This window comes from Acipenser ruthenus, chromosome 6 (genome assembly GCF_902713425.1).
Source record: "Acipenser ruthenus chromosome 6, fAciRut3.2 maternal haplotype, whole genome shotgun sequence".
NCBI lineage: Eukaryota > Metazoa > Chordata > Actinopteri > Acipenseriformes > Acipenseridae > Acipenser > Acipenser ruthenus.
In genome coordinates, this window is record NC_081194.1 from 45,115,766 (window position 1) to 45,139,750 (window position 23,985).

Sequence of the window (23,985 nt, forward strand, 5' to 3'; positions counted from 1 at the left end):
GCACAGGCTGTGCATTATATTCCAGAACTTACGGTACTAGGAAGATATGTCTGTTTTCCTTATTAAAATAAAGGGTAAGTAACTGAGGGACATAACCCGGTCCTGAGGTTCAAAGACCAATGCATGGTCTGCTCCAACCATCTAACCAGCACGTAAATAAACTACTTTAAGTTTCACCACTGCCACATAACTTTTGGGGGTGCCATCAACAGCCACACAGTTCCACAGCTTTATGCACTCAGGGCATGTTTAGCATTTAGGCATCCTTGCCTGTTTACTGCATATAAATAGGAATATTGTATGGTGGCCGAATTAGGCACATTGCATGCTCACATTTGATTTACCGTAAAAAACGTTGTATAAGTTGATTTTCTAGGCATTTTTGCGGGGCCCTTAAAAGGGGGTAGAGACTAATACACTGGTGCGACTTATGCGCTGGTGCGTGTAATATTAAACTACTGTACCAGTGCCACAATGGGATTACTATGGCCACGGTTACACAAACTTAACTGTCAACAACCCGATTATTTTTTCAGGATCTACGGCATTCAGGTCATGTTGCTAGGTAGAAACACAAAACCACTGTTCTAATTAAAAGTTTTAATTTGTTACTCTCAATACCCTTAATCATTTTGAATGTGAAACGCAAGCTTTCAGACTCTTGACTGACCTCCTCTAGACCCAAACATGTGCGTACGTGGAGAAAATAAAAATAATGGTTAAAGTTATCAATCTTCAGAATATGAAAACGTCACAGCTATACTGCTTCACTATTAACACAAAAGCTGTCAGTCTCTGTGAATTTCCTTATTCCCACCCTCCCGAGCCATTGATTTGTCAACATTCAGACTGAACCTGTCCCTGGGATCCATAGCAAACAGCTATTGGTTAGAAAGCAGAGTAGTAAACTTTTCTTCCATTCGTTGTAACTGCAATGCTATAATAATGCAGGTGAATTTGAGTCTGGATAAAGTAGGACAGTCAGACAAAAAATGAAAATGCTACCCAACAGGTTTGAAATTGCACATTATTGAATTTGCTGAAATACATGTTAATCACAATGCTGAAAAAACAGTACATGACTGGAGACGAAACAAAGACAAACTTAAAATGGTGAAAGAAAAACGAGCTGATAGAGGAGGAAAGTGTTTATGGCCCGATGTAGAAAGCATTTTGTTTGAATGGAGTACTGTGACTGGGTGCCCACCTCTTGTGTACATTTATTTATGTATATGTATTTTCATTTGTATTATCTTTGTTATTATTATTATTATATTATTGAGTTTGTGTGCGGGCGGACGGGAACCGTCCGTCATTACTATTTATTATTTAAAACCGGCGAAAAAAGGTCTTATAAAGTGTATTTGGAGTGGATGGGGTTAAATCCCCATCCCGATAAATCTCGTGGGAATGTGGCTGGAGCCTTAATAAGGTAATTATTTGATTCATAGGTAATTAAGGCCCCAGCCACAGAATATAAATAGACTCTGAGCTCATTAAACGGAAAGTGTAGGAGAGCTTAGAGAGCTTAGGAGAAAGACATAACTACAGAGAAAGAGAGAGCGAATGTTACCCGATTGAAAGGTACTCGTTTTTAGTAACATCATTATTGTTTGCCATTTTAGCCCCGTACCTCAGTCTGCCGTGTACTGCTTCCCTGGTGTGACGTCACCCCTGTAGCCATGTCTGCCACAAGTACTTTGAATGACTTTAATACATACTGTAACTTGTTCTATATGTCAGTGTAACACAGTGGTACACTTGTAAAGTATGTGTATGGTTATGGTTCTGATTAACAAAACAAAATGAATGTATTTGTAGAGCTGGAAATGTAATGCAATTGTACTGCACCGTATGCAACACTAAAATGTTTTGTTAACTGGTTATTAGATGGTTCGCTGTAGCACTGTTTAATACTTTTCTATTAAATTTGAATTAATACAACACATTTGTAAAAGCCAACATAGCTAGAATTATTGTCTGAGCATGGTTTTGGAAAGAAATGTTCAGTAAAGCAAAGAAGGTATGTTCTTTGGGATAAGCTCAAATAAAATAGGTTAATACAGATGTGATGTGGGATATATAACTTGATTTTACCCTCTGTTAATTCTTACTTTTTAAATTTTAGAAATTTTGAAAAACGGAATAGTTTGTAGCAGTATAATAAAAAAGTGTTTAATGGAATAAAATGTTGCAAAAAAGGGTTATTTTGAAACTAAACCTGTGTATCTTTTTTTATTTATTGGTGTGAGCATGTAAGAAAAAAAATCAATTGTAAAAAAAGTATTTTAAACACAAAAAAGGTGTTTTCCTAAAACTGAAGTCTCAAAAAGGGGGGAGCAACTTTTACGCCAGTGGGACCTATACAACGATTTTTACGGTCCCCTCTTGTGCTGCCAAGCTTCTGATATACTTGCTGAAGAAACCTACCACCAGCTGTCTCAACCACAGTCACACTTGGACAGAAAGTCTAGGATTCAGTACTTGCCTTTATGTTAGATCGGTTACTTTGCAGACAGTCTTGCAGGAAGTCATCGTATTTCTTCAGCACTGCGTCCCAGGTGTGATCAGTACTGGTGCTGCTCTCGTAGCCCGAGGTCACAGAGGATCCGGTGGACGCTGCATTTGAGGAATCCACAGAGAAGGAGAACACAGCTTCAGTGTCAACGGAGAATGTGTCCGAGTCCTGCATTCTTTGTTTCATGTCTGCATCTGTGATTGGTTGACTTTCGTCAATCAGATTGTACTGCCAAGACATGCTCGCAGCATCTGTCCACAGGACTTTGCTGAAGAAATTATCTGTTTTATCCATTTTGGAAAAACCGCAATCTGTCTCATCCTGTAATATTGTAGGTTCTTCCAGGCCAACTGCAGGCAAGTGTTTTGAATCATTTCCTACAGTTTCCACCTCATGGCTCGAATTCAAAGATATCTGTATAAAACTAAAGCTTGAGTTGAAGGTGTCATTCACAGAATCCCGAGAGTCATTATCGTTTTCCTTAGAAGGTGTACCAGGCATTTCCTGCAATGCAGGTTCCACTTTCACACTCCTACGTTTCCATTCAAGAAGTTTGCTATTCTGTTGGTTAGTCTGACATTCACGTGGCCAAGGTCCCTTCCAAGAAGCATCTGAAGTGTCGCAGTTTCTACAGCTGCTGCTTGTCAAGGATTGCTGGATAAATTCTGGTACATTCACAACTGAATCGGCAGCTGCCTTTGGATTGCTATATTGTACAGTGTGGTGGTCGAGATCTATGGACTCCTTTAGGTTGAGCATTCGACAAGTCTCAAGACCATATTTCTGAATGTCCGTATAAATCTTATTACTCATCCCAGGTCGCTGGCAGGGTCTTTTGCTATTTTCTTCCACTGTAGACTCTAAACATTTTGGTTGCTCTCCTCTCATATAACCCGGTCTCCTGTGAAGTCTCTTTTTGCGGGAACTGGCCCCAGTAGGCAGTATCACAGGCTCATCTGAAAAGAAAATGAACATGCAAGTATTAGCAAATCCATACACTGTAAATAAAAATGTACACTTGTAAATATTATTCTGCCTGTCTGTCTCCAGAAAACCTACCATGTCAAGTTTAAACACGCCAACCACTACCAGTCGTGTGTTGGCCACCTTCACTAAAGGGTTGTGACATTAAATTTCTTAGTCACTTACAGAGTAAAACGAGACCTCAATTTCGGTTTTCAGTGGTACAGCCTGAGATCTGAAAACAGGAGTTTATTTATTTCTATTACGTTACTTTAGTAGAAACATGAATAATAATAGTTCTGAATAACAATAGTGGGCATTTCTTGTACTAACTGCAGATATCAATGCAGATACCATATCAATCAAAAAAGGACCTGATTTGACAAACCAGCACCACTGTATAGAAGATAATTTTTCAAAGATGCAGAATTTGTGAGGTATAATTCAGAATCAGTTTCAATCCTGGCACCAAAATAATCACCAGTTTTATTGGCTCACTGAATTCCAGCTGATTTGTCATGGCTCAGGGGGAATGTAGTTGGTGAAATAGTTATAAAACCTAAATCTACAAACACGTTTTTTATCGATATGATCAAATTGGAGGTGAAAATGTGTGTGTGTGTGTTTGATCAAGTCAAGGTGCTCTTTGGTTCTGAATCATAGTTCCTTATGGCACTTTCAGTCTATAGGTACTGCAGGACTAATCCATTTCAAAGGTGAAGCAATATTGTATATTGTTTGGACTGTTAAGGGGTGAATGCAACTTTATTCCATATTTTATCTGTATTCTGTTAGTTACTGCAAAAAATATAATTCAGTATGATCTAGCATAGTTGAAATACTTTAGTAGAGAAGTACGTGAATATGTTTTTTTTTTTTTAAATTTTTTAATCGGCAATTTGATTTTACCACGTTTTTCTCCCAATTTGTATTTTTCTTGTCCAATTGTATTCTAGGCTCAGCTCACCGCTACCACCCCTGCACTCACTCGGGAGCGGCGAAGACGAACACACGCTGTCCTCCAAAGTGTGTGCCGTCAGCCGACCGCTTCTTTTCACTCTGCAGACCCGCCATGCAGCCAACCCAGAGCTACAGCATCGGAGGACAACGCAGCTCTGGGCAGCTTACAGGCAAGCCCGCAGGCACCCGACCAGTCTACAGGGGTCGATGGTGCGCGGTGAGCCGAGGACACCCTGGCCGACCTAAGCCCCCCCCCCCCGGGCGGCACTCGGCCAATTGTGCGCCACCCCCTGGGAGCTCCCGTCCACGGTCTGCAGTGGAATAGCCTGGAATCGAACAGGTGACTTCTAGGCTATAGGGCGCATCCTGCACTCCACGCGGAGCACCTTTACCGGATGCATCACTCGGGAGCCCCCGAATATGAGTGTTTTACTGGGTATTTGCTTATACCGTGTATTACTTGAAGCAAAAATGTTTGGATATCAAATTAGAATACTATAAAACGTAATATAGTATAATGCTATTTTGTTAGGGGACACAATTTGTGTCCCCTAACAAGCGTTTTTTTTTTTTTGTTTTTTTGGCAACACGCAATAATACAGGAACAAGTGAGCTGATTGGCTCAGTTGACTGGCCGAGCTTTCATTCTGACCAGATTTCAGTTTGGCATGAGTCACAAACTTTCGCTTAGTGCCAGTGCTCATTGTTTGATCAATGAGAAAAGGCTTTAGTAGTGCGATATGAAAACAGCAATATGGAGTAAATGTTACCTATAATGATCAATGTTTTGTTTTGTTGTGATCCTATTTTCTGTTATGAGGAGAGTAATAAACAAAAAACAAAATGTTTTTTGTACAACGTTCCCTTTTCCACATTTATTTTTTGAAGACTTTATTTAAGTTAAATTTGACAGTTTTTACTTGCGTGCACAGGTAAAAAAAATAAAATAAAAGCTCAAGTAAACCTCAATAATGCTATTACTTTATGAAAATGTGTCATTTGCCACTTTGTTTATTTTGAAGAAACTACAATGACAGGGATTGTATCATCAGTAGTTATTTCTGAGATGTATTGGTTGATTGGTGCAAGTGTAATGTTGCATCGTTCTGTTACTGTATGTAAAGTGTGATTGGATAGTCAGATTTTCATGACCATTTAAACAACCCCCTCTCCGGTATATATATCATGAACGCCCTGTGCCCCCCAAGGTTTGGACATTGCCTTATCTGGCCCGTCAGAGAATGTAATTGAATGCCATTGGCCTAGAGAATAGTTTTTGCTTCATGAACAGGCCCTTTGTTTCCAGATGAATCCCCTCATCAGTTAGAACACGTAATTCCTTATGTCACACAACAGATTCAACTCATAGCCTCCCACAGCAAGACAATTTTAAATCCATACAAAAAAAACATAAATGGCACTATTGTTCAAGCCACTGAGAAAGAGATTTCTTTTATTTTTGTAATTCCAAATACAGAATGTCTCATACTAGTGGGACAGAGTACAGTTCATTATTTGCAAAGCAGCGCAAAGTATGATAAAGTATAAAAGATTGTAAACTATAGAAAATAAATGGTATATTTAGTTGTATAGGAAAAGAACAGGAAGTTTACCATGGCACGCTTTCAAAGGCTTGAACTGGTGTTTTCAACAGAACAAAAAGTCTTGAAGGGGTGGAGTTATAGTTTGTTTGTTCCCTCTAAAAAATAGGTTGCACGCTGTTCATTTGCACAGCTCTGAATGGTTTGAATTTACAGTACCACTGCACTCTCCAATTTCACTGGCAATCTGCATTGACACTGTACTGATCTTTACTGTAGCTATTCAATTCACACCTTTCATATATAATTGTTAATTTGTCCATTAGGAAAATGGTTTTAAAGGCTCACTCCATTGGATGGATTTAATGTTTTATTGACGTTGATAACAAATACAAATATGTATTGCTAATGAGTGCAGCAATTCATCTCAGTGTTTTTTGTTCAGACTGACATTCAAGCTGGGTCATTTCATCAATGCCTCCCCACACCATGATACTGCCTCCACCGTGGTGATCACCGTACCACTCTCCTGTGTCTGACCACACAAAAGAGATCAGAAGTGTCTCTGGTGATGTTATCTCTCTCAGTGTATACCAACATTTATCAACAACATTTGTATGCCAAAACAAAACACTGATACACAATGAATATAAAAACTCTATAATGACTGATTTCAGTAATATTTCCTACCAAATGCATTTGGTTGTTGCCTAATCCCGGTTTCGTACAAACCTCTGAAATCAGATGATTTCTGCTGACATATGTGGTAATTTCTAACTGCCTGGGCAATATCAAATTGCTTTATTGTAAGCTCATTTACAAGGGATTGAGGCTTATGTTACTTTTACATCTGGGAAAGCCTTGAGGAACAATAGCAGCAAAATGTCCTACCCCCAGGGTCTGAAATACAGCAGCGATTCAAGGCTCATGTTCCAGAGCTTGCACCATCTAGACTAGCCTTCTGTCTCGTCCCTCAAGCACATGTTCACCTAAAATGTCAAGGAAGGCCAAAACAACTTGAGCTGGTATCTTTCATCTAGGCAAAGCACTTCTATGTTATCTCAATTCTAATAACATTAAGTATTTTTATGTGCAGAGCTGGAAGGAAATGGTAAGTCCATTGTGAAGAAAAACACAATTCTTCTGCTATGTACTGTATGTTTCAAAAGTGTGGTATGCCAATGAAAGAAAATAAGGGTCACTTCATGGAAACAAGTTACCAATGTATGGCTAGTAAACTTGTGTACTAAAATTACTACAGTTATAGTTGTAAATCAGTAAGAGTATGTCATATTTGAATAAACATAATTTCTATAAAAAATGCACCGTTTATACAGAGGGGAAATGTGACATACTAAAATGCCTGATTTAAATGCACGTCTTCACCAATAAGTAATGTATATTGTCATAAAAAAAACATCTACTTACAGCGATGGCCAACATTTTTACATCACCTAGAATGTTAGGATTGAGGCATAATCTACAATGAGACATTGGGCCATATTCACAAAGCTGATTTAAGTCTAAGACCAAAAAAAGGGCTTTCTGTCCTCGCGCGACATATCTTCACTATCTCCTGCTCATGAGCAAGCTGCTCGCTGCCTGAGGGAAAATTGTCAGTTTGGCACTTTCACTGAGATTATAAGGTAATAAATATAATCGTAAGAAAATGTACTGTAAATATATACAATAATGTCAAACTAATAAAACAATTTGGTAGTTTTTCCTTTCAATTGTACAGTCTTCTACTGCAAACATTTTTGTATGTTTTTATAGTTTATAATTGTACTGTTTTGTTTAAAAGAAAATTGACAATTTCATTTATTTAAATAAGTTTGAGTGATTGTGAAGATAGTAATGTACCGTTTTCATTTAGCTGAAACAGAGGTGGAATTGCATTGCTTCTGTTGGTTGAGGGAGAAAGGTCTGTATTTAAAAGACTTCAATATCATTTCAATTGACCTCTCAGTTCAGTCTCAGTAAAAACTTCAAAGGGTTTTCCCTGTTTACAAAAACATACGTAGGGCAATTTTCCACATCTGGGTCATCTTCAAATAAATTGTACAGTATCATCTGTTGAGCCATGTTAGTTAAAAATAGCTGTGGTCAATAGCAAATTAGGACTTAAGCCTCGTCCAGGGTAGTCTTAAAGTTAAGACCTTACTTAAGACCAAAATTCTATTAAGACTTGTTCGTGAATAAGACTTGAGTCCAAATTGACGACTTATGACCAATATTAGACTTAAGTCAGCTTTGTGAATATGGCCCCAGATAACGATTTAGTACCATCAGCCAATCAGCTTCCAGCTCTAGCAGTGTTCTACTGTATCAGACAGTAGATGCCTGCTCCTACGTCACAGCATAACCCGTGAATCAAATTTAAAATCAATCCATGTCAGTACTAGCTTTTTCATTTTGACTTGCTGTATTGAAAGACACACCTGTTTCTGCTGCCTCCGATTCAGGATTGCTACTGACTCAGTGTGAGCGGCAGCGTGTGTGGCAATCATGTATGAACATCAGGAAAGGACACTGGCTGTGTTGGGGCTGTTCTGGGATGATTCTGTGTTGTTATTTTATTAGTTAGTTGTGTATTTAAAATGTTTATAATTCTTCATTTGCTTTTATATGTATTTTTTTGTTATCTTTTTATTTTCTGTTTCTCTATCCCCTCAGATGTCTTTTACAATTATTGGTGTATACAGACCGTCCTCTGCAAATAGTGCTTTTTATGAAGACTTTATTATAACTATGTCTTTGTTTAGAGGGAATAATTGCATTGTTTGAGGAGATAACTTAAAAGTTATTTAAACTGTCAATTGCAAATTGCTCCCTTCTGTAAATGTTACTTTATTGGTATTATTTTCTTTTTCAGTTTTTGTGTTTGTTTATTTATTTTCTTCCTTTCTGTACACCTGCCCAGGAACTGCCAATGAAAATCAGCTCATAGCTAAATCTGGATGCAATACATCTTATGACATGTCATTAATGTTAAAAATGGTATGTTGTCCCTGTCAAATAAATACAAATAAATAAATAAATAAATAAATAAATAAATAAAAAGCTCAGTTCTTTTGGACAGCAAATACTAAACAAAGCCACAATTGGTCTAAATTAATTTTATTTGCACCGACAAAAGCAACCAGTCCTGTACCTGCAACTGCCAAGTCAGTCAATCACAGCCTGTCAGCTCGACTGGAGCTCAGCATCTTTCAGCAACAACAAAGCTAGACATGGACAGTTCAGTAATATTACTCCATTTAGACATCTGGCACTGTCCAGATAAACTGTAAGTAACTCTGACAAATAAAAAGGTTTTTTTTTTTTTTTTTTCTTATGTACAGTATGTGATCCTTTATGAACATTTTCAAAACTATTTTCCTAAAACTTTTCTCAGTAGAAGTTTACCATTAAAAGTTCAAGGTGAATCTAGGTTTTAAAGGGTCGTTTTAAAGAAAATAATGACAAAACTTGTTTTCTAACTTTGGCGGCGTTTACATGCACAAGTCATGACAGTTTTCCTCATGACCTTTTTACTGTACTTTTCAGGAAATGCGTTGCTGTGCATTTCTGATTTAGGAAACAAAATCGGCCATACCAATGCAGAGTACTCAATTCATAGTCATTTAGGGGAGGGGATATTTAAATGTCCGTGTCTGCTTACCAAGTAGGAAAAGAACGAATATCATGAGGAGAGCTTCATGCGTTGCCATGAAGATAAAAACATTTAACAAGAGAAATGAACTCACGTGTTGTCCGCACATTCTGAATTACGCGCATTAGCTACCTGTTTGTCTGGTTACCTTTCCAACACACACACACAAAATTATATAAAATATAATTTCTACTAAGTACAAGTTTTACCACTTAGAACTTATATTTGTGTGTGTGTGTGTGTGTTTGTGGAAAATCTAAAAGTTACATTTAATTAACACAAGAACCGCCTTTTACAATACATATTTTTATTTTGAATATAACCTGCAATAGTCTATTTTTTATATATATACAAGCCTGTTGTTATCTCTGATGGACCTGGCAGCTATCAATTCCTTCGTTTTGTACAAGGCATGCACCAGGGAAAATATCAGTAGGAGAGATTTCATCTTGAAGCTAGCCACAGCACTTTTGCAGAAACTGCAAAGTTGCAGGCTGCAGCAGCTCAACCTTGATTCTGTGCTGCGAGTGACACACACGCAAGAGAAAAAATTTAGATTAAAAACTACTTTTGTTTTTACAGTTTTGTATGTACATAAACCTGTTTATACACTTTCTTTTGAAATGTTTATTTTATTATAGTTTTTCATTTTTTGAAGTAGTGCTTTATATAGGGTAGGTTAATAAACTCTTTTATGTTAATTGTCCATTTAAATACGGCGTTTCGGCTGCGCAGTTGTTTGATATGATGTGCTTGAATAAAACTTTTGAGTTGTATCCAATGGTTTGTCTTTCATTTGAATATTGATGTTGTTTAAAATGTACCGTGATAATGACTGTCGTCGACAGTTGTAGGTATGAGTATAACAGCGGCGGTTCTAGTGTTAAAGTAGTCCGTAAATGTACATTTTGTGTGTGTGTGTGTGTTGGGGGTGTGTGTATGTTTTGTACAGCCTTTCTGCTGGAGATTATGTGAGATTGAGTCAGAAGAACGGGATTTTGATTATTGAAATCTCGTGAGACACAAGCATGATTCCTGCTCCAGGTTACATCGGTTTTTACAGCTCTTTTTATCTTGAGAAAGTGGTTGACCCTGCCCTTAAAGTCGTGCCGCCAAAAGGACGTCCTTTTGCTGTTTCACGATGTATTCGCGTTACAACGTCACACAGTCATGACTGTAAAGTCGAGTTTCACGTGCATGTAAACTAAACCAGTGATAGCGCCCTCTTGATGAAGTCTTTACTGTGTTGTAGTTTATCTTGACTTTGGTTACCGCCCTCGCATTCGTCTTGGGATGCAGTCAACTACCACATGGAAGAGCCTTCATTGAGGGGCACTATCGCTAAAATATAATGTGCATTTCTTGAAATGTTATTAACGTTTTATAACGATTTTAATGTATTTTTGTGCCCTTACAACCCCAGAAACATTGTGCCCATTTTCCTCAGTCCTCAGGAAGTAGATTATCTTGCAGCATATACCATGACTCCTCTGTGGGGTACCGTCATGTAATTAGCATATTAACTTTGTTCAATTCTATATTTAACATATAAGCCATAATGTCAAACATAATTCGAGGGGAGCACATTTTTTAAACATATTTAATATGATCGGCAAGTAGTAGGGAGATTTAAAAAGTAGAGGTGTTCCGAAAAATATAGCGTTATACGTCCCCACATGTTGCTACAACTGTTTAAATAATGCACCTGTAATTTTTCTTTTCATTGTTAACATCCTGACAACTTTAAAGTCTGTTTCAAAGCTCTTTTCAACTACAGTACAGCCAAATAGATAGTGAAAAAAATCTATTAAACTTCTGAGCCATTTCTGTCAACAGCCGTTGATGTCTTTCAAACACAGCTGCTTATGCTTGGGAAGCAGTCAGCAAGAAAGCCTGAAATAGGTTTCAAGAAAACACACAACCAAGTACAGGATGTCCCGTGAAAGGGACGCAACTCAGTGTAGGTTCAGTCCTTCAGTCCCCTCCTATCCAAGATATTTCCAGGTCCATGTTTTCCAGTCCTCCACAGCAGGAACTACAACGCAGAGTATGCACACGGCAACATTCTGAAGCTTGCACCTCACAGCTGTGTTACCTGCATGATTTAAAAAATTATAAAAATAATAATCCGTGGTGGGGCTGTCCATGTCAGACGGACAAACGCAAGTGCCGGGGACACAGACAACTGCAAACCTGAGTCCTAACAATCCATGTGTCCCCGAAAGTCTTGCTGTACAGTATGTGCAAGTTTACAGACGTACATACAGGCCACATAACTATATTCACATGAGCTTGTTAAAACAATCTGCACTTAAAAATGTAAGAAAAAATGTATATATTTGCTGAGGAATACAGTATTCAACTACAGTTCTGTCAGAACAGTGAAGTAGTTTTAATCAGCAGATGTTATAAGCCACATCACATAAAACTTACATTTACTTGCTGTAAGATAAAACCGACAAGGAAACACCAGGGATCCTGCCCAGGGATAGCCTCCTGCTGCTCAAAAGAACATCAACAGTGGGGGTACAATTCGCAGAGGTATGTGGCAGCCATTTATTTAAATAGCAAACAAACCTGGACTGTGTACATCTGTGTGAGTCTGAACTCCACCACCAGTACCACCACACACATTCCTCACAGTGAAGCATGTGATATAAGGAAGTGAAAGTCATATGTTACTAGCCACCTGCCTTCTTGTGTTCTGTTCACAAGACTGCTCCAACTCACTGGTTCACTGACACATTAATTCTCCTCAGGGTGTTCTTTCAAGTTTAATCTTTATTCTATAAACCAGACTTTAAATTTCACCCACTGTAATTTACTTGTTTTTTTCACAGATCAAAATCAGAATTAACTCAGAATTATACGTTTAATGTCAACTCCATTGCTGTAAAAATTAAACCTTTTTTATAAGTTATTATCTAGTCTTGTGATTCGGCACACCCCAAGAAATAACTGCAGTGAGAGTGCTGAAAGACTGCAGTTTAACTGCACTGTACATATTACAAATAAGCTTACAATAAAATTCTCAGTCGTATTCAACATTAGTATGTCTTCGTTAGTAGTGAAATGTAACCAAGCTAATGGGACGTGCATGCAGTCTGGATAGCTGGTTTCCAGTGTCAGAGAATATGTGTTACCCCTTGTAACCAGGTAGCGTTAGCAATGAGACTCAGAGACCAGAAAGCTGCAGTTTACAGCACTGATATATATATTTATATATCTATATATATATATATATATATATATATATATATATATATATATATATATATATATACAGTGCCTTGCATAAGTATGCACCCCTCTTGGACTTTTCCACATTTTGTAGTGTTACAACCTGGAATTAAAATGGATTTAATTGGGATTTTTTGTCACTGATCTACACAAAATAGTCCATAATGTCGAAGTGGGGAAAACAATCTACATATTTTTCAAATTATTTACAAATAAAAAACTGAAAAGTCTTGATTGCATAAGTTTTCACCCCCTTTGCTGTGACACCCCTAAATAAGCTCTGGTGCAACCAATTGCCTTCAGAAGTCACATAATTAGTTGAATGGAGTCCACCTGTGTGCAATTAAAGTGTCACATGATCTCAGATTAAATACACCTGTTTCTGGAAGGCCCCAGAGTTTGTTAGAGAGCATATCTAAACAAACAGCATCATGAAGACCAAGGAGCTATCAAAACAAATCCGGGATAAAGTTCTGGAGAAGCACCAATCAGGGTTGGGTTATAAAAAAAATATCCCAAACTTTGAACATCCCCCAGAGCACCGTTAAATCCATTATTAAAAAATGGAAAGAATATGGCACAACCGCGACTCTGCCTAGAGAAGGCCGTCCACCAAAACTCAAGTGACCAGGTAAGGAGGGCATTAGTCAGAGAAGCAACCAAGAGGCCAATGGTAACTCTGAAGGAGCTGGAGAGATCCACAGCTGAGATGGGAGAAACCGTCCATGGGACAACTATAACCCGGACGCTCCACAAAGCTGGGCTTTATGGAAGAGTGGCGAGAAGAAAGCCATTGCTGAAAAAACCCCATATCAAATCCCGTTTGGATTTTGCCAAAAGGCATTTGGGAGACACAGCAAAATGTGGAAAAAGGTTCTCTGGTCTGATGAGACCAAAATTGAACTTTTTGGCCTTAGCGCAAAACGCTATGTGTGGTGCAAAGCCAACACTGCTCATCACCCTGAGAACACCATCCCCACGGTGAAGCATGGTGGTGGCAGCATCATGTTATGGGGATGCTTTTCATCGGCAGGGACTGTGAAACTGGTCAGGATTGAGGGCAAGATGAATGGAGCCAAATATAGGGAAATTCTAGAGGAAAACCTGTTTCAGTCTGCAAGAGACTTGGGACTGGGGCGGAGGTTCACCTTCCAGCAGGACAATGACCCTAAACACACAGCCAAAGCTACACTGGAGTGGTTTAAAAACAAGAACTTGAATGTCTTAGAATGGCCCAGTCAAAGCCCAGACCTCAATCCGATTGAGAATCTGTGGCAAGACTTGAAAATTGCTGTTCACCAACGGTCCCCACCCAACTTGACAGAGCTTGAGCAATTTTGCCAAGAAGAATGGGCAACAATTGCAGGATCCAGATGTGCAAAGCTGGTAGAGACTTACCCAAAAAGACTCACAGCTATAATTGCTGCCAAAGGTGCTTCTACCAAGTATTGACTCAGGGGGGTGAATACTTATGCAACCAACAAATGTCTTTCTTTTTTGTTTAATAACTTTTGTGTCACAATAAAAAATATTTTTCACCTTCAAAAATCACAATTAAATCCATCTGAATTTTAATTCCAGGTTGTAACACTACAAAATGTGGAAAAGTCCAAGGGGGTGAATACTTATGCAAGGCACTGTATATATATATATATATATATATATATATATATTCATCCTTGTGTTTCTCTTGGTAGACTGTCCCTTGTACCTTAAAGGATTAAAGAATATATTTCAGCTTTTTGTATTTTTATAATACAACTAATCTATAACAATAATGTGTGTTGAGTCCATAGATATTAAAAACAGAAATGGTGAATTTTCACTAAAATTAATCTTTGATTTCTTAGTATATTTTATTCTCGAAATTTCCCATACAATGCATGTTATTAATTGCAGTTTGGACTGGATTTTTTGCATAGGAAATGGCACTCGAACATACTATAAATAATAATCTTCATCAAGCAGTCAGGTATAAAGCATTACATGTATGCAGAACACATTGTAAGGATGTGTTTATTGTCTTGTGAACATATACTATTTTATAGCATATGGATAGATCTCACTTTAATGTATATTTTAATAAAGAGTTTTATTAAACTTATAATACAAGATTCAACCCATGGTTTACCATGATAATTTTGCACATATGCAAAATTATGGTTTACACATATGGTTTACCATGATCATTTTACATATGCATTGTGAAAATAGATGGATTCTGACTTGTAAACATTTTCTTGTAAACATTTTCTGTGACTTGTAGTGCGAATATAATTGGACCACATGATTTCCCCTGGCTTTTATATTGATTATTTACATTATCTCATAGTTTTCCCTGTATTAATTTTTAACATCGACAGGACTTAAACTAATATTATCTGACATATAAAAGTTAAGGGGAATCCACCAATCCACACAAAGCATACTAGCAAGCTGGTGTAGCTCTTGGTGCAGCCATCTTGGGGAGCGCACGTGTTTACGTCAGGCTTTATTATAGAGGGGGTGGAAATATATCCTTTAGCTGGGTTTTTAACTATAGTATGCTTAATTGGTGAGAGTGGGTATATAATGTTTAAACAAAACAAAAATTTTAATACGTGTGAATCAGTTAAATGCAGTGTCACAAAGACGGCCAGAGTGGGTGGCGTCATACCAGAAGCAGGGAGGAATACAGACAGATCGCGCTCAGCATTTAATATTTAACAGCACAGAAAATAAAAGGTTTGCAACAACAAAACACAGGACACGGCACTTGCGCCAAAATAAACAGACATACAAAACGGACTAACACTAAACAAACGGTGCACGGACAGACAAACAGACACGGTGAGAACAAACACTTTACGTTTACGATCTTTCACTATTTAGTTTCTCCTCTCTCTCTCTCACCCGTTCTCCTCTTCCGAACACCCAACCACGAGTGACTAAACGTGCATCTATTTATACTGTTTGTGCTGGGATTCAATTACTAATTAATTATTCACTTGAATCCCAGCACGTGAATTCATTACGTGAAACCCCGTGTTCACATATTATATTTTAAATGCACGTGCGTGATGTGCAATCCCGTGCCTAAATACAAATATACACTTTTTAAATACACGTGAAACACAGACCCGTTTATATCCCGTGTACCAATGACTATACACCAACATTAACATACGCACGCATACATACAACATAGAACACATAAATGCACACAGGGGCGGGGCACTTTGCCACATATACCCCCCCTTGTGCGCAGCACACATGGCCTCAACGGCCACCTCCCCCCTTAAAAATCCAGCAGTCCAGGACAAAGTCTCGGGCTGGGAAGGGAGGCTTCAGTAGGCCCATGGCTGGCAATGCTGTCAGCTCCCCTGCCGGTAGTGGCACGGCTGACAGCATGCTGGTCCCGTCCTGCAGAGAAAAAGCTGCGGGGCGGGTGGTCCCCCGACCTCCCCCTTCTTTGTAGCCGGCAGCTCCCTCCTGTGGGGCTCCGGCCACAAGAACTCCTGCAGCGAAACTGCTGCTGGGGAAAGTGGTCTCCAGACCTCCTCCCCCTTCTTCGTGGCCGGCAGCACCCCTTTCTGGGGCTCCGGCCACCGTACTCCCTGCGGAGGTACGGGCAGCAGAGGCAGCTCCTGCTCCTCTGCTCCGGGCGGTGGCGGAGGCAGAGGCAGCTCCAGCTCCTCTGCCCCTGGCGGTGGTGGAGGCAGAGGCAGCTCCAGCTCCTCTGCCCCTGGCGGTGGTGGAGGCAGAGGTAGCTCCAGCTCCTCTGCTCCTGGCGGTGGTGGAGGCAGAGGCAGCTCCAGCTCCTCTGCTCCTGGCGGTGGTGGAGGCAGAGGCAGCTCCAGCTCCTCTGCTCCTGGTGGTGGTGGAGGCAGAGGCAGCTCCAGCTCCTCTGCTCCTGGCGGTGCTGGCTCCCTCTGCTGTGGCGGCTGGGCATGTGCGCGCCGTGCTGCCTTCAGCAGCATAGCGAGAGGCTGCTGGGGGACACCAGCATCCTGCCCTTCTCCCCCCCAAAAATTTTCAGGGGGTTGAGCCTGTAACCCCTCCCCTTCCGGCTCTTGGGGCTGAACCAGCAGGCATTTTCCCTCTGCTGGTGGCTTGGGTCCCAGGGCTGTGGAAGCCCCGACTTGCCTCCCTTTGGGCTGTGGACGCACCGACTCCTCCCTTTTGGGCTGTGGACGCACCGACTCCTCCCTTTTGGGCTGTGGACGCACCGACTCCTCCCTTTTGGGCTGTGGACGCACCGACTCCCCCCTCTTGGGCTGTGGACGTTCGGGCTCCCCCCACTCAGGCGTAGGACGTTCGGGCTCCTCCCACTCAGGCGTAGGACGTTCGGGCTCCTCCCACTCAGACGTAGGACGTTCGGGCTCCTCCCACTCAGGCGTAGGATGTTCGGGCTCCTTCCACTCAGGCGTAGGACATTCAGGCTCCTCCCATTTGGGCTGTGAAGGCAAAACCAGCAGGCATTCACCCTCTGCTGGTGGAGATGGGGACAGCAGGTACTCACCCTCTGCTGGTGGAGATGGGGACAGCAGGTACTCCTCTGCTGGTGGTCCTGCTACCTGGGCTGCTGTTCCATTTATGGTTGCCTCCAGGTAGCTGAGGACAAACTCCACACCTTCCTCCAAGGTGTTTGGGATGTGTTCCTCCTGATAGGCCTCCCATCTCTCACTGTCCATCATCCACAGGGCCCGGACGACCATGGGCAGAGACTGGGCCTCCAGCCCAGCATTCTCCAGGAACCAGCCCCGCAGTTTGATGGCGTCTTCTGCCATTGACTTTTTTTTTTTTTTTTTTTTTCCCCAAAACAATATTTGTAATCCTTTATTATTATTATTATTATTTTTTTTTTTTTTTTTTTTTTTTTAAACACAAAACCCCTCCTGGTCTGACGCTTGGAGGCGCGGCTATCCCACGATGACACCACGTGTCACAAAGACGGCCAGAGTGGGTGGCGTCAGACCAGAAGCAGGGAGGAATACAGACAGAGACTTGGATTTTGGTTAAGCTGAGCGCGTGATCGCGCTCAGCATTTAATATTTAACAGCACAGAAAATAAAAGGTTTGCAACAACAAAACACAGGACACGGCACTTGCGCCAAAATAAACAGACATACAAAACGGACTAACACTAAACAAACGGTGCACGGACAGACAAACAGACACGGTGAGAACAAACACTTTACGTTTACGATCTTTCACTATTTAGTTTCTCCTCTCTCTCTCTCACCCGTTCTCCTCTTCCGAACACCCAACCACGAGTGACTAAACGTGCATCTATTTATACTGTTTGTGCTGGGATTCAATTACTAATTAATTATTCACTTGAATCCCAGCACGTGAATTCATTACGTGAAACCCCGTGTTCACATATTATATTTTAAATGCACGTGCGTGATGTGCAATCCCGTGCCTAAATACAAATATACACTTTTTAAATACACGTGAAACACAGACCCGTTTATATCCCGTGTACCAATGACTATACACCAACATTAACATACGCACGCATACATACAACATAGAACACATAAATGCACACAGGGGCGGGGCACTTTGCCACATATACCCCCCCTTGTGCGCAGCACACATGGCCTCAACGGCCACCTCCCCCCTTAAAAATCCAGCAGTCCAGGACAAAGTCTCGGGCTGGGAAGGGAGGCTTCAGTAGGCCCATGGCTGGCAATGCTGTCAGCTCCCCTGCCGGTAGTGGCACGGCTGACAGCATGCTGGTCCCGTCCTGCAGAGAAAAAGCTGCGGGGGCGGGTGGTCCCCCGACCTCCCCCTTCTTTGTAGCCGGCAGCTCCCTCCTGTGGGGCTCCGGCCACAAGAACTCCTGCAGCGAAACTGCTGCTGGGGAAAGTGGTCTCCAGACCTCCTCCCCCTTCTTCGTGGCCGGCAGCACCCCTTTCTGGGGCTCCGGCCACCGTACTCCCTGCGGAGGTACGGGCAGCAGAGGCAGCTCCTGCTCCTCTGCTCCGGGCGGTGGCGGAGGCAGAGGCAGCTCCAGCTCCTCTGCCCCTGGCGGTGGTGGAGGCAGAGGCAGCTCCAGCTCCTCTGCCCCTGGCGGTGGTGGAGGCAGAGGTAGCTCCAGCTCCTCTGCTCCTGGCGGTGGTGGAGGCAGAGGCAGCTCCAGCTCCTCTGCTCCTGGCGGTGGTGGAGGCAGAGGCAGCTCCAGCTCCTCTGCTCCTGGTGGTGGTGGAGGCAGAGGCAGCTCCAGCTCCTCTGCTCCTGGCGGTGCTGGCTCCCTCTGCTGTGGCGGCTGGGCATGTGCGCGCCGTGCTGCCTTCAGCAGCATAGCGAGAGGCTGCTGGGGGACACCAGCATCCTGCCCTTCTCCCCCCCAAAAATTTTCAGGGGGTTGAGCCTGTAACCCCTCCCCTTCCGGCTCTTGGGGCTGAACCAGCAGGCATTTTCCCTCTGCTGGTGGCTTGGGTCCCAGGGCTGTGGAAGCCCCGACTTGCCTCCCTTTGGGCTGTGGACGCACCGACTCCTCCCTTTTGGGCTGTGGACGCACCGACTCCTCCCTTTTGGGCTGTGGACGCACCGACTCCTCCCTTTTGGGCTGTGGACGCACCGACTCCCCCCTCTTGGGCTGTGGACGTTCGGGCTCCCCCCACTCAGGCGTAGGACGTTCGGGCTCCTCCCACTCAGGCGTAGGACGTTCGGGCTCCTCCCACTCAGACGTAGGACGTTCGGGCTCCTCCCACTCAGGCGTAGGATGTTCGGGCTCCTTCCACTCAGGCGTAGGACATTCAGGCTCCTCCCATTTGGGCTGTGAAGGCAAAACCAGCAGGCATTCACCCTCTGCTGGTGGAGATGGGGACAGCAGGTACTCACCCTCTGCTGGTGGAGATGGGGACAGCAGGTACTCCTCTGCTGGTGGTCCTGCTACCTGGGCTGCTGTTCCATTTATGGTTGCCTCCAGGTAGCTGAGGACAAACTCCACACCTTCCTCCAAGGTGTTTGGGATGTGTTCCTCCTGATAGGCCTCCCATCTCTCACTGTCCATCATCCACAGGGCCCGGACGACCATGGGCAGAGACTGGGCCTCCAGCCCAGCATTCTCCAGGAACCAGCCCCGCAGTTTGATGGCGTCTTCTGCCATTGACTTTTTTTTTTTTTTTTTTTTTTTCCCCAAAACAATATTTGTAATCCTTTATTATTATTATTATTATTTTTTTTTTTTTTTTTTTTTTTTTAAACACAAAACCCCTCCTGGTCTGACGCTTGGAGGCGCGGCTATCCCACGATGACACCACGTGTCACAAAGACGGCCAGAGTGGGTGGCGTCAGACCAGAAGCAGGGAGGAATACAGACAGAGACTTGGATTTTGGTTAATCTGAGCGCGTGATCGCGCTCAGCATTTAATATTTAACAGCACAGAAAATAAAAGGTTTGCAACAACAAAACACAGGACACGGCACTTGCGCCAAAATAAACAGACATACAAAACGGACTAACACTAAACAAACGGTGCACGGACAGACAAACAGACACGGTGAGAACAAACACTTTACGTTTACGATCTTTCACTATTTAGTTTCTCCTCTCTCTCTCTCACCCGTTCTCCTCTTCCGAACACCCAACCACGAGTGACTAAACGTGCATCTATTTATACTGTTTGTGCTGGGATTCAATTACTAATTAATTATTCACTTGAATCCCAGCACGTGAATTCATTACGTGAAACCCCGTGTTCACATATTATATTTTAAATGCACGTGCGTGATGTGCAATCCCGTGCCTAAATACAAATATACACTTTTTAAATACACGTGAAACACAGACCCGTTTATATCCCGTGTACCAATGACTATACACCAACATTAACATACGCACGCATACATACAACATAGAACACATAAATGCACACAGGGGCGGGGCACTTTGCCACATGCAGATACTGTAACATTTATAAAACCAAACTTTAATGACGGGGTGTAGTGGATTAGTCCTAGAAAGGGGCTAGTGATAAGGAAGGGTTTAAGTACCTGTGTAGAGCTCATTTTTGGGGGATATGATTTGAGACTCCAGTGAGGCTGGAGTGACTGAGTAGCTGTGTACTCAGTGTATAAAGTCTGTGTTAAATATAGGCTTATGGATTTGTTTTGTTAATTATTAGTGTTTTGTACTGCCAATTTTCACAAGGCTTAAATAAAAAGGTTACTTTTGGCATTTTAATCTTAATTTCTGACTGTTTTCTGCCACCTGCAATAACCACTTGACCGCGATACTTAACAGCTTATATACACGTGGCCATTACCCCAATTAGCATTCACTTACACAATTAGGAAATGGCCACATTCCACCCATGATTGCCACCCACATAACAAAAAATAGCAAAAATTGTCCATGATTTTTACCACTCAGCATGGTCAGAAATGTCAAATTCACTTTGTAGACCTTAAAAAACAAATGCCATTACTTCATGGACGAGGGTAGGGAGAAAATTCTGCAAAGACAGAATCTTTAAATTTACAAAATTGAACCAGTGAAATATTCGCATAACTGTCATGCCATCACAGTAAAGCAGTGGACCTATGTTTAGGTATATCTGTATCTTCCCAAGGTGGAGTCTGGCATACCTTCAAACCATAATCAGTGGGTCTAGGTGCACTTAAAAAGAGACACATGATCGTCAGACAGTCATCAACCAAGATGGCACTGGTGCATCTTGGAGAAGTCATAACCCAACAAAGACGACTACACAATGTTCCGCTTGTGATGAAGAAGGCTGTTTCTGAGTTTACCAAGGACGTCACTTACAGACTGTCTCCTTTACAGGATTGTTTATGGCACATGCTTCCTGTGTGTCTTGATCTGTTTTAGAAAAATCTGAAAGTGTCTAGCGGGAGGGCTTTTGTTTTAATTGATAAAATAATTTGCAATTGCTTTCCTGTAAATGTGCTTGAAGTGGTTTGTCACTAAGGTTCATTCTACATGTAATATATTCAAATGAAATGAAGTTCAAAGTCAGTAACATATATACCCCACACTGAGAACATCAATACCACAATACAGCTATCAGAATCATGGAAACATAGGTCTACGTATTCAGTAGAATAAATTATAATAGCATATGATAATAAATGCCTAAGTAAAGTTTTCATTACAATTGGAAAATAACTTATCATGGTGTTATTTTTATAAGCTACTGCCTATAAAGTACTACTCCCCAACACTAAGGGTTAAAATAAAATTAGTCATACGGTAGTGGTTGGAGGAGTTGTCATTCTCTTTAATGTCTGCTTCCTGAGCAGTTCATTACGTCATTGAAATTGGTTAAATATAGAGTTTTCAAATGGCCAGAATTCCTGGTAATGAACTTTCATTTCCTGTATAGCGCTGCAAGAAACAAAGAAGCGCTGACGTGACTTTAAGAATAATGAAGTGTGACTATGATATGGGCCTGCCACTAGGCATACAATAAACTAATGTTAATCCCAATCTTGCTGTTAAAATAATAGCATATCATATTAAAATTAAGGGTTTTAAAAAAAAAAGTTTTTACTAAAGATTTACTAAAGATCTGCTCAACTGCAACTTTATAAAGCAATATATTTAAATACAAAAAATACGGATTATCTATGCCTCACTTAACCCAACCTATGAGGTGATATAGTACATTTTTTTTCTCCCAGTTTCACTATATCAAAGAAACAGTGTTGACTGTTCCTCCCATTACAGTTTTCAATACATAAAACCAAAGCCTAAACTTTATCTTCATACCACAAAATGGTCTAATTTGTACTTTGTTGAGTCAGGTTATAGCAAAGTAACATTTTTTAAGGACGGCCAAGTGAAAACTTCACTTAATGATATCCTCTGAGTTAAAAGACTGCAATGTTTTATCAAAGACAGCATACACTGTAAAAGAATAAAAACAAATTCTACCATTAAATACTGCTTAACATACTGTGTTTACAGTAGTTCATAACTTTAAGATGATAAAATTATATCCTAACTCTGAAAAAATAATACACGTTTCTCCTTTCAAAACCCGACTGAAAGAAATACTTCCATTTTTTATTTACTGCAATGGCAAGAAACTGTTTTAAGTGAGCAAAACAAGGTTGCCACTCATATCCAGTAAGAATGTTGATGCTCCTTTATTGCAGGTCATGAGTCTTTGATCTGAGCAATTGTGTCAATGAAGCACTGGAGCAGAAAAGGTAATTCATTCAGCACAGTCAGCCACACAATGCCATATGTAATTGGAGTTTCAGTGAAATTAAACAGTCATCAATTGCTATATGGATATTTGTTAATGTGAGGAGTACCTGGAATGTACTATATGTTCCCATTAAAGCTCAAATGGTGACCTTAATTCTAATGTTTATTGCATGACTGGGGTGATGGTGAGAAAACACAGACCTGCAGATAAAACATGTTTGAAACAAGACTGTGTTGAACAATAAAAACATGTTTGTCTTCAATGGTGTAGTTTGGAAAAGTACAGCTCAAACACAGTTGTGTGGTGTACTTTGTTTCATTTACCTGTGTATACTATTTGAAGTCATCAGGATAATAATACTGTAATATATATATATATATATATATATATATATATATATATATATATATATATATATATATATATATAATAATCACGGCACACTAATGATCCAAGCAGAAACTGCAATATATATATATATATATATATATATATATATATATATATATATATATATATATATATATATATACAGTACTGTGCAAAAGTTTTAGGCAGGTGTGAAAAAATGCTGTAAAGTAAGAATGCTTTCAAAAATAGACATGTTAATAGATTATATTTATCAATTAACAAAATGCAAAGTGAGTGAACAGAAGAAAAATCTACATCAAATCAATATTTGGTGTGACCACCTTTTGCCTTCAAAACAGCATCAATTCTTCTAGGTACACTTGCCCAAATCAGGGATTTTGTAGGCATATAGTCAGGTGTATGATTAAACAATTATACCAAACAGGTGCTAATGATCATCAATTCAATATGTAGGTTGAAACACAATCAATAACTATTACACAGTTTGTACTATAGGTGTTACAAAGGCAGGTAGTCGAACAGACAGACACCTCTACACACCCCATATTAAGCTACACTCAATAA

The 23,985-nt window shown here is 40.8% G+C and overlaps 1 protein-coding gene across 4 annotated transcripts in view; it reads right to left on the bottom strand.

The window, feature by feature from the left end:
• The window catches only part of LOC117411327 (disrupted in schizophrenia 1 protein), a 158,304-nt gene that overhangs the window by 132,409 nt on the left and 1,910 nt on the right, over positions 1–23,985 (bottom strand). For all 4 annotated transcript variants that reach the window (XM_059025426.1, XM_059025423.1, XM_059025425.1 and 1 more), the window contains exon 2: positions 2,489–3,474. In XM_059025426.1, coding sequence (XP_058881409.1) covers positions 2,489–3,474 — 986 coding nt within the window. The remainder of the gene's footprint in view (positions 1–2,488; positions 3,475–23,985) is intronic.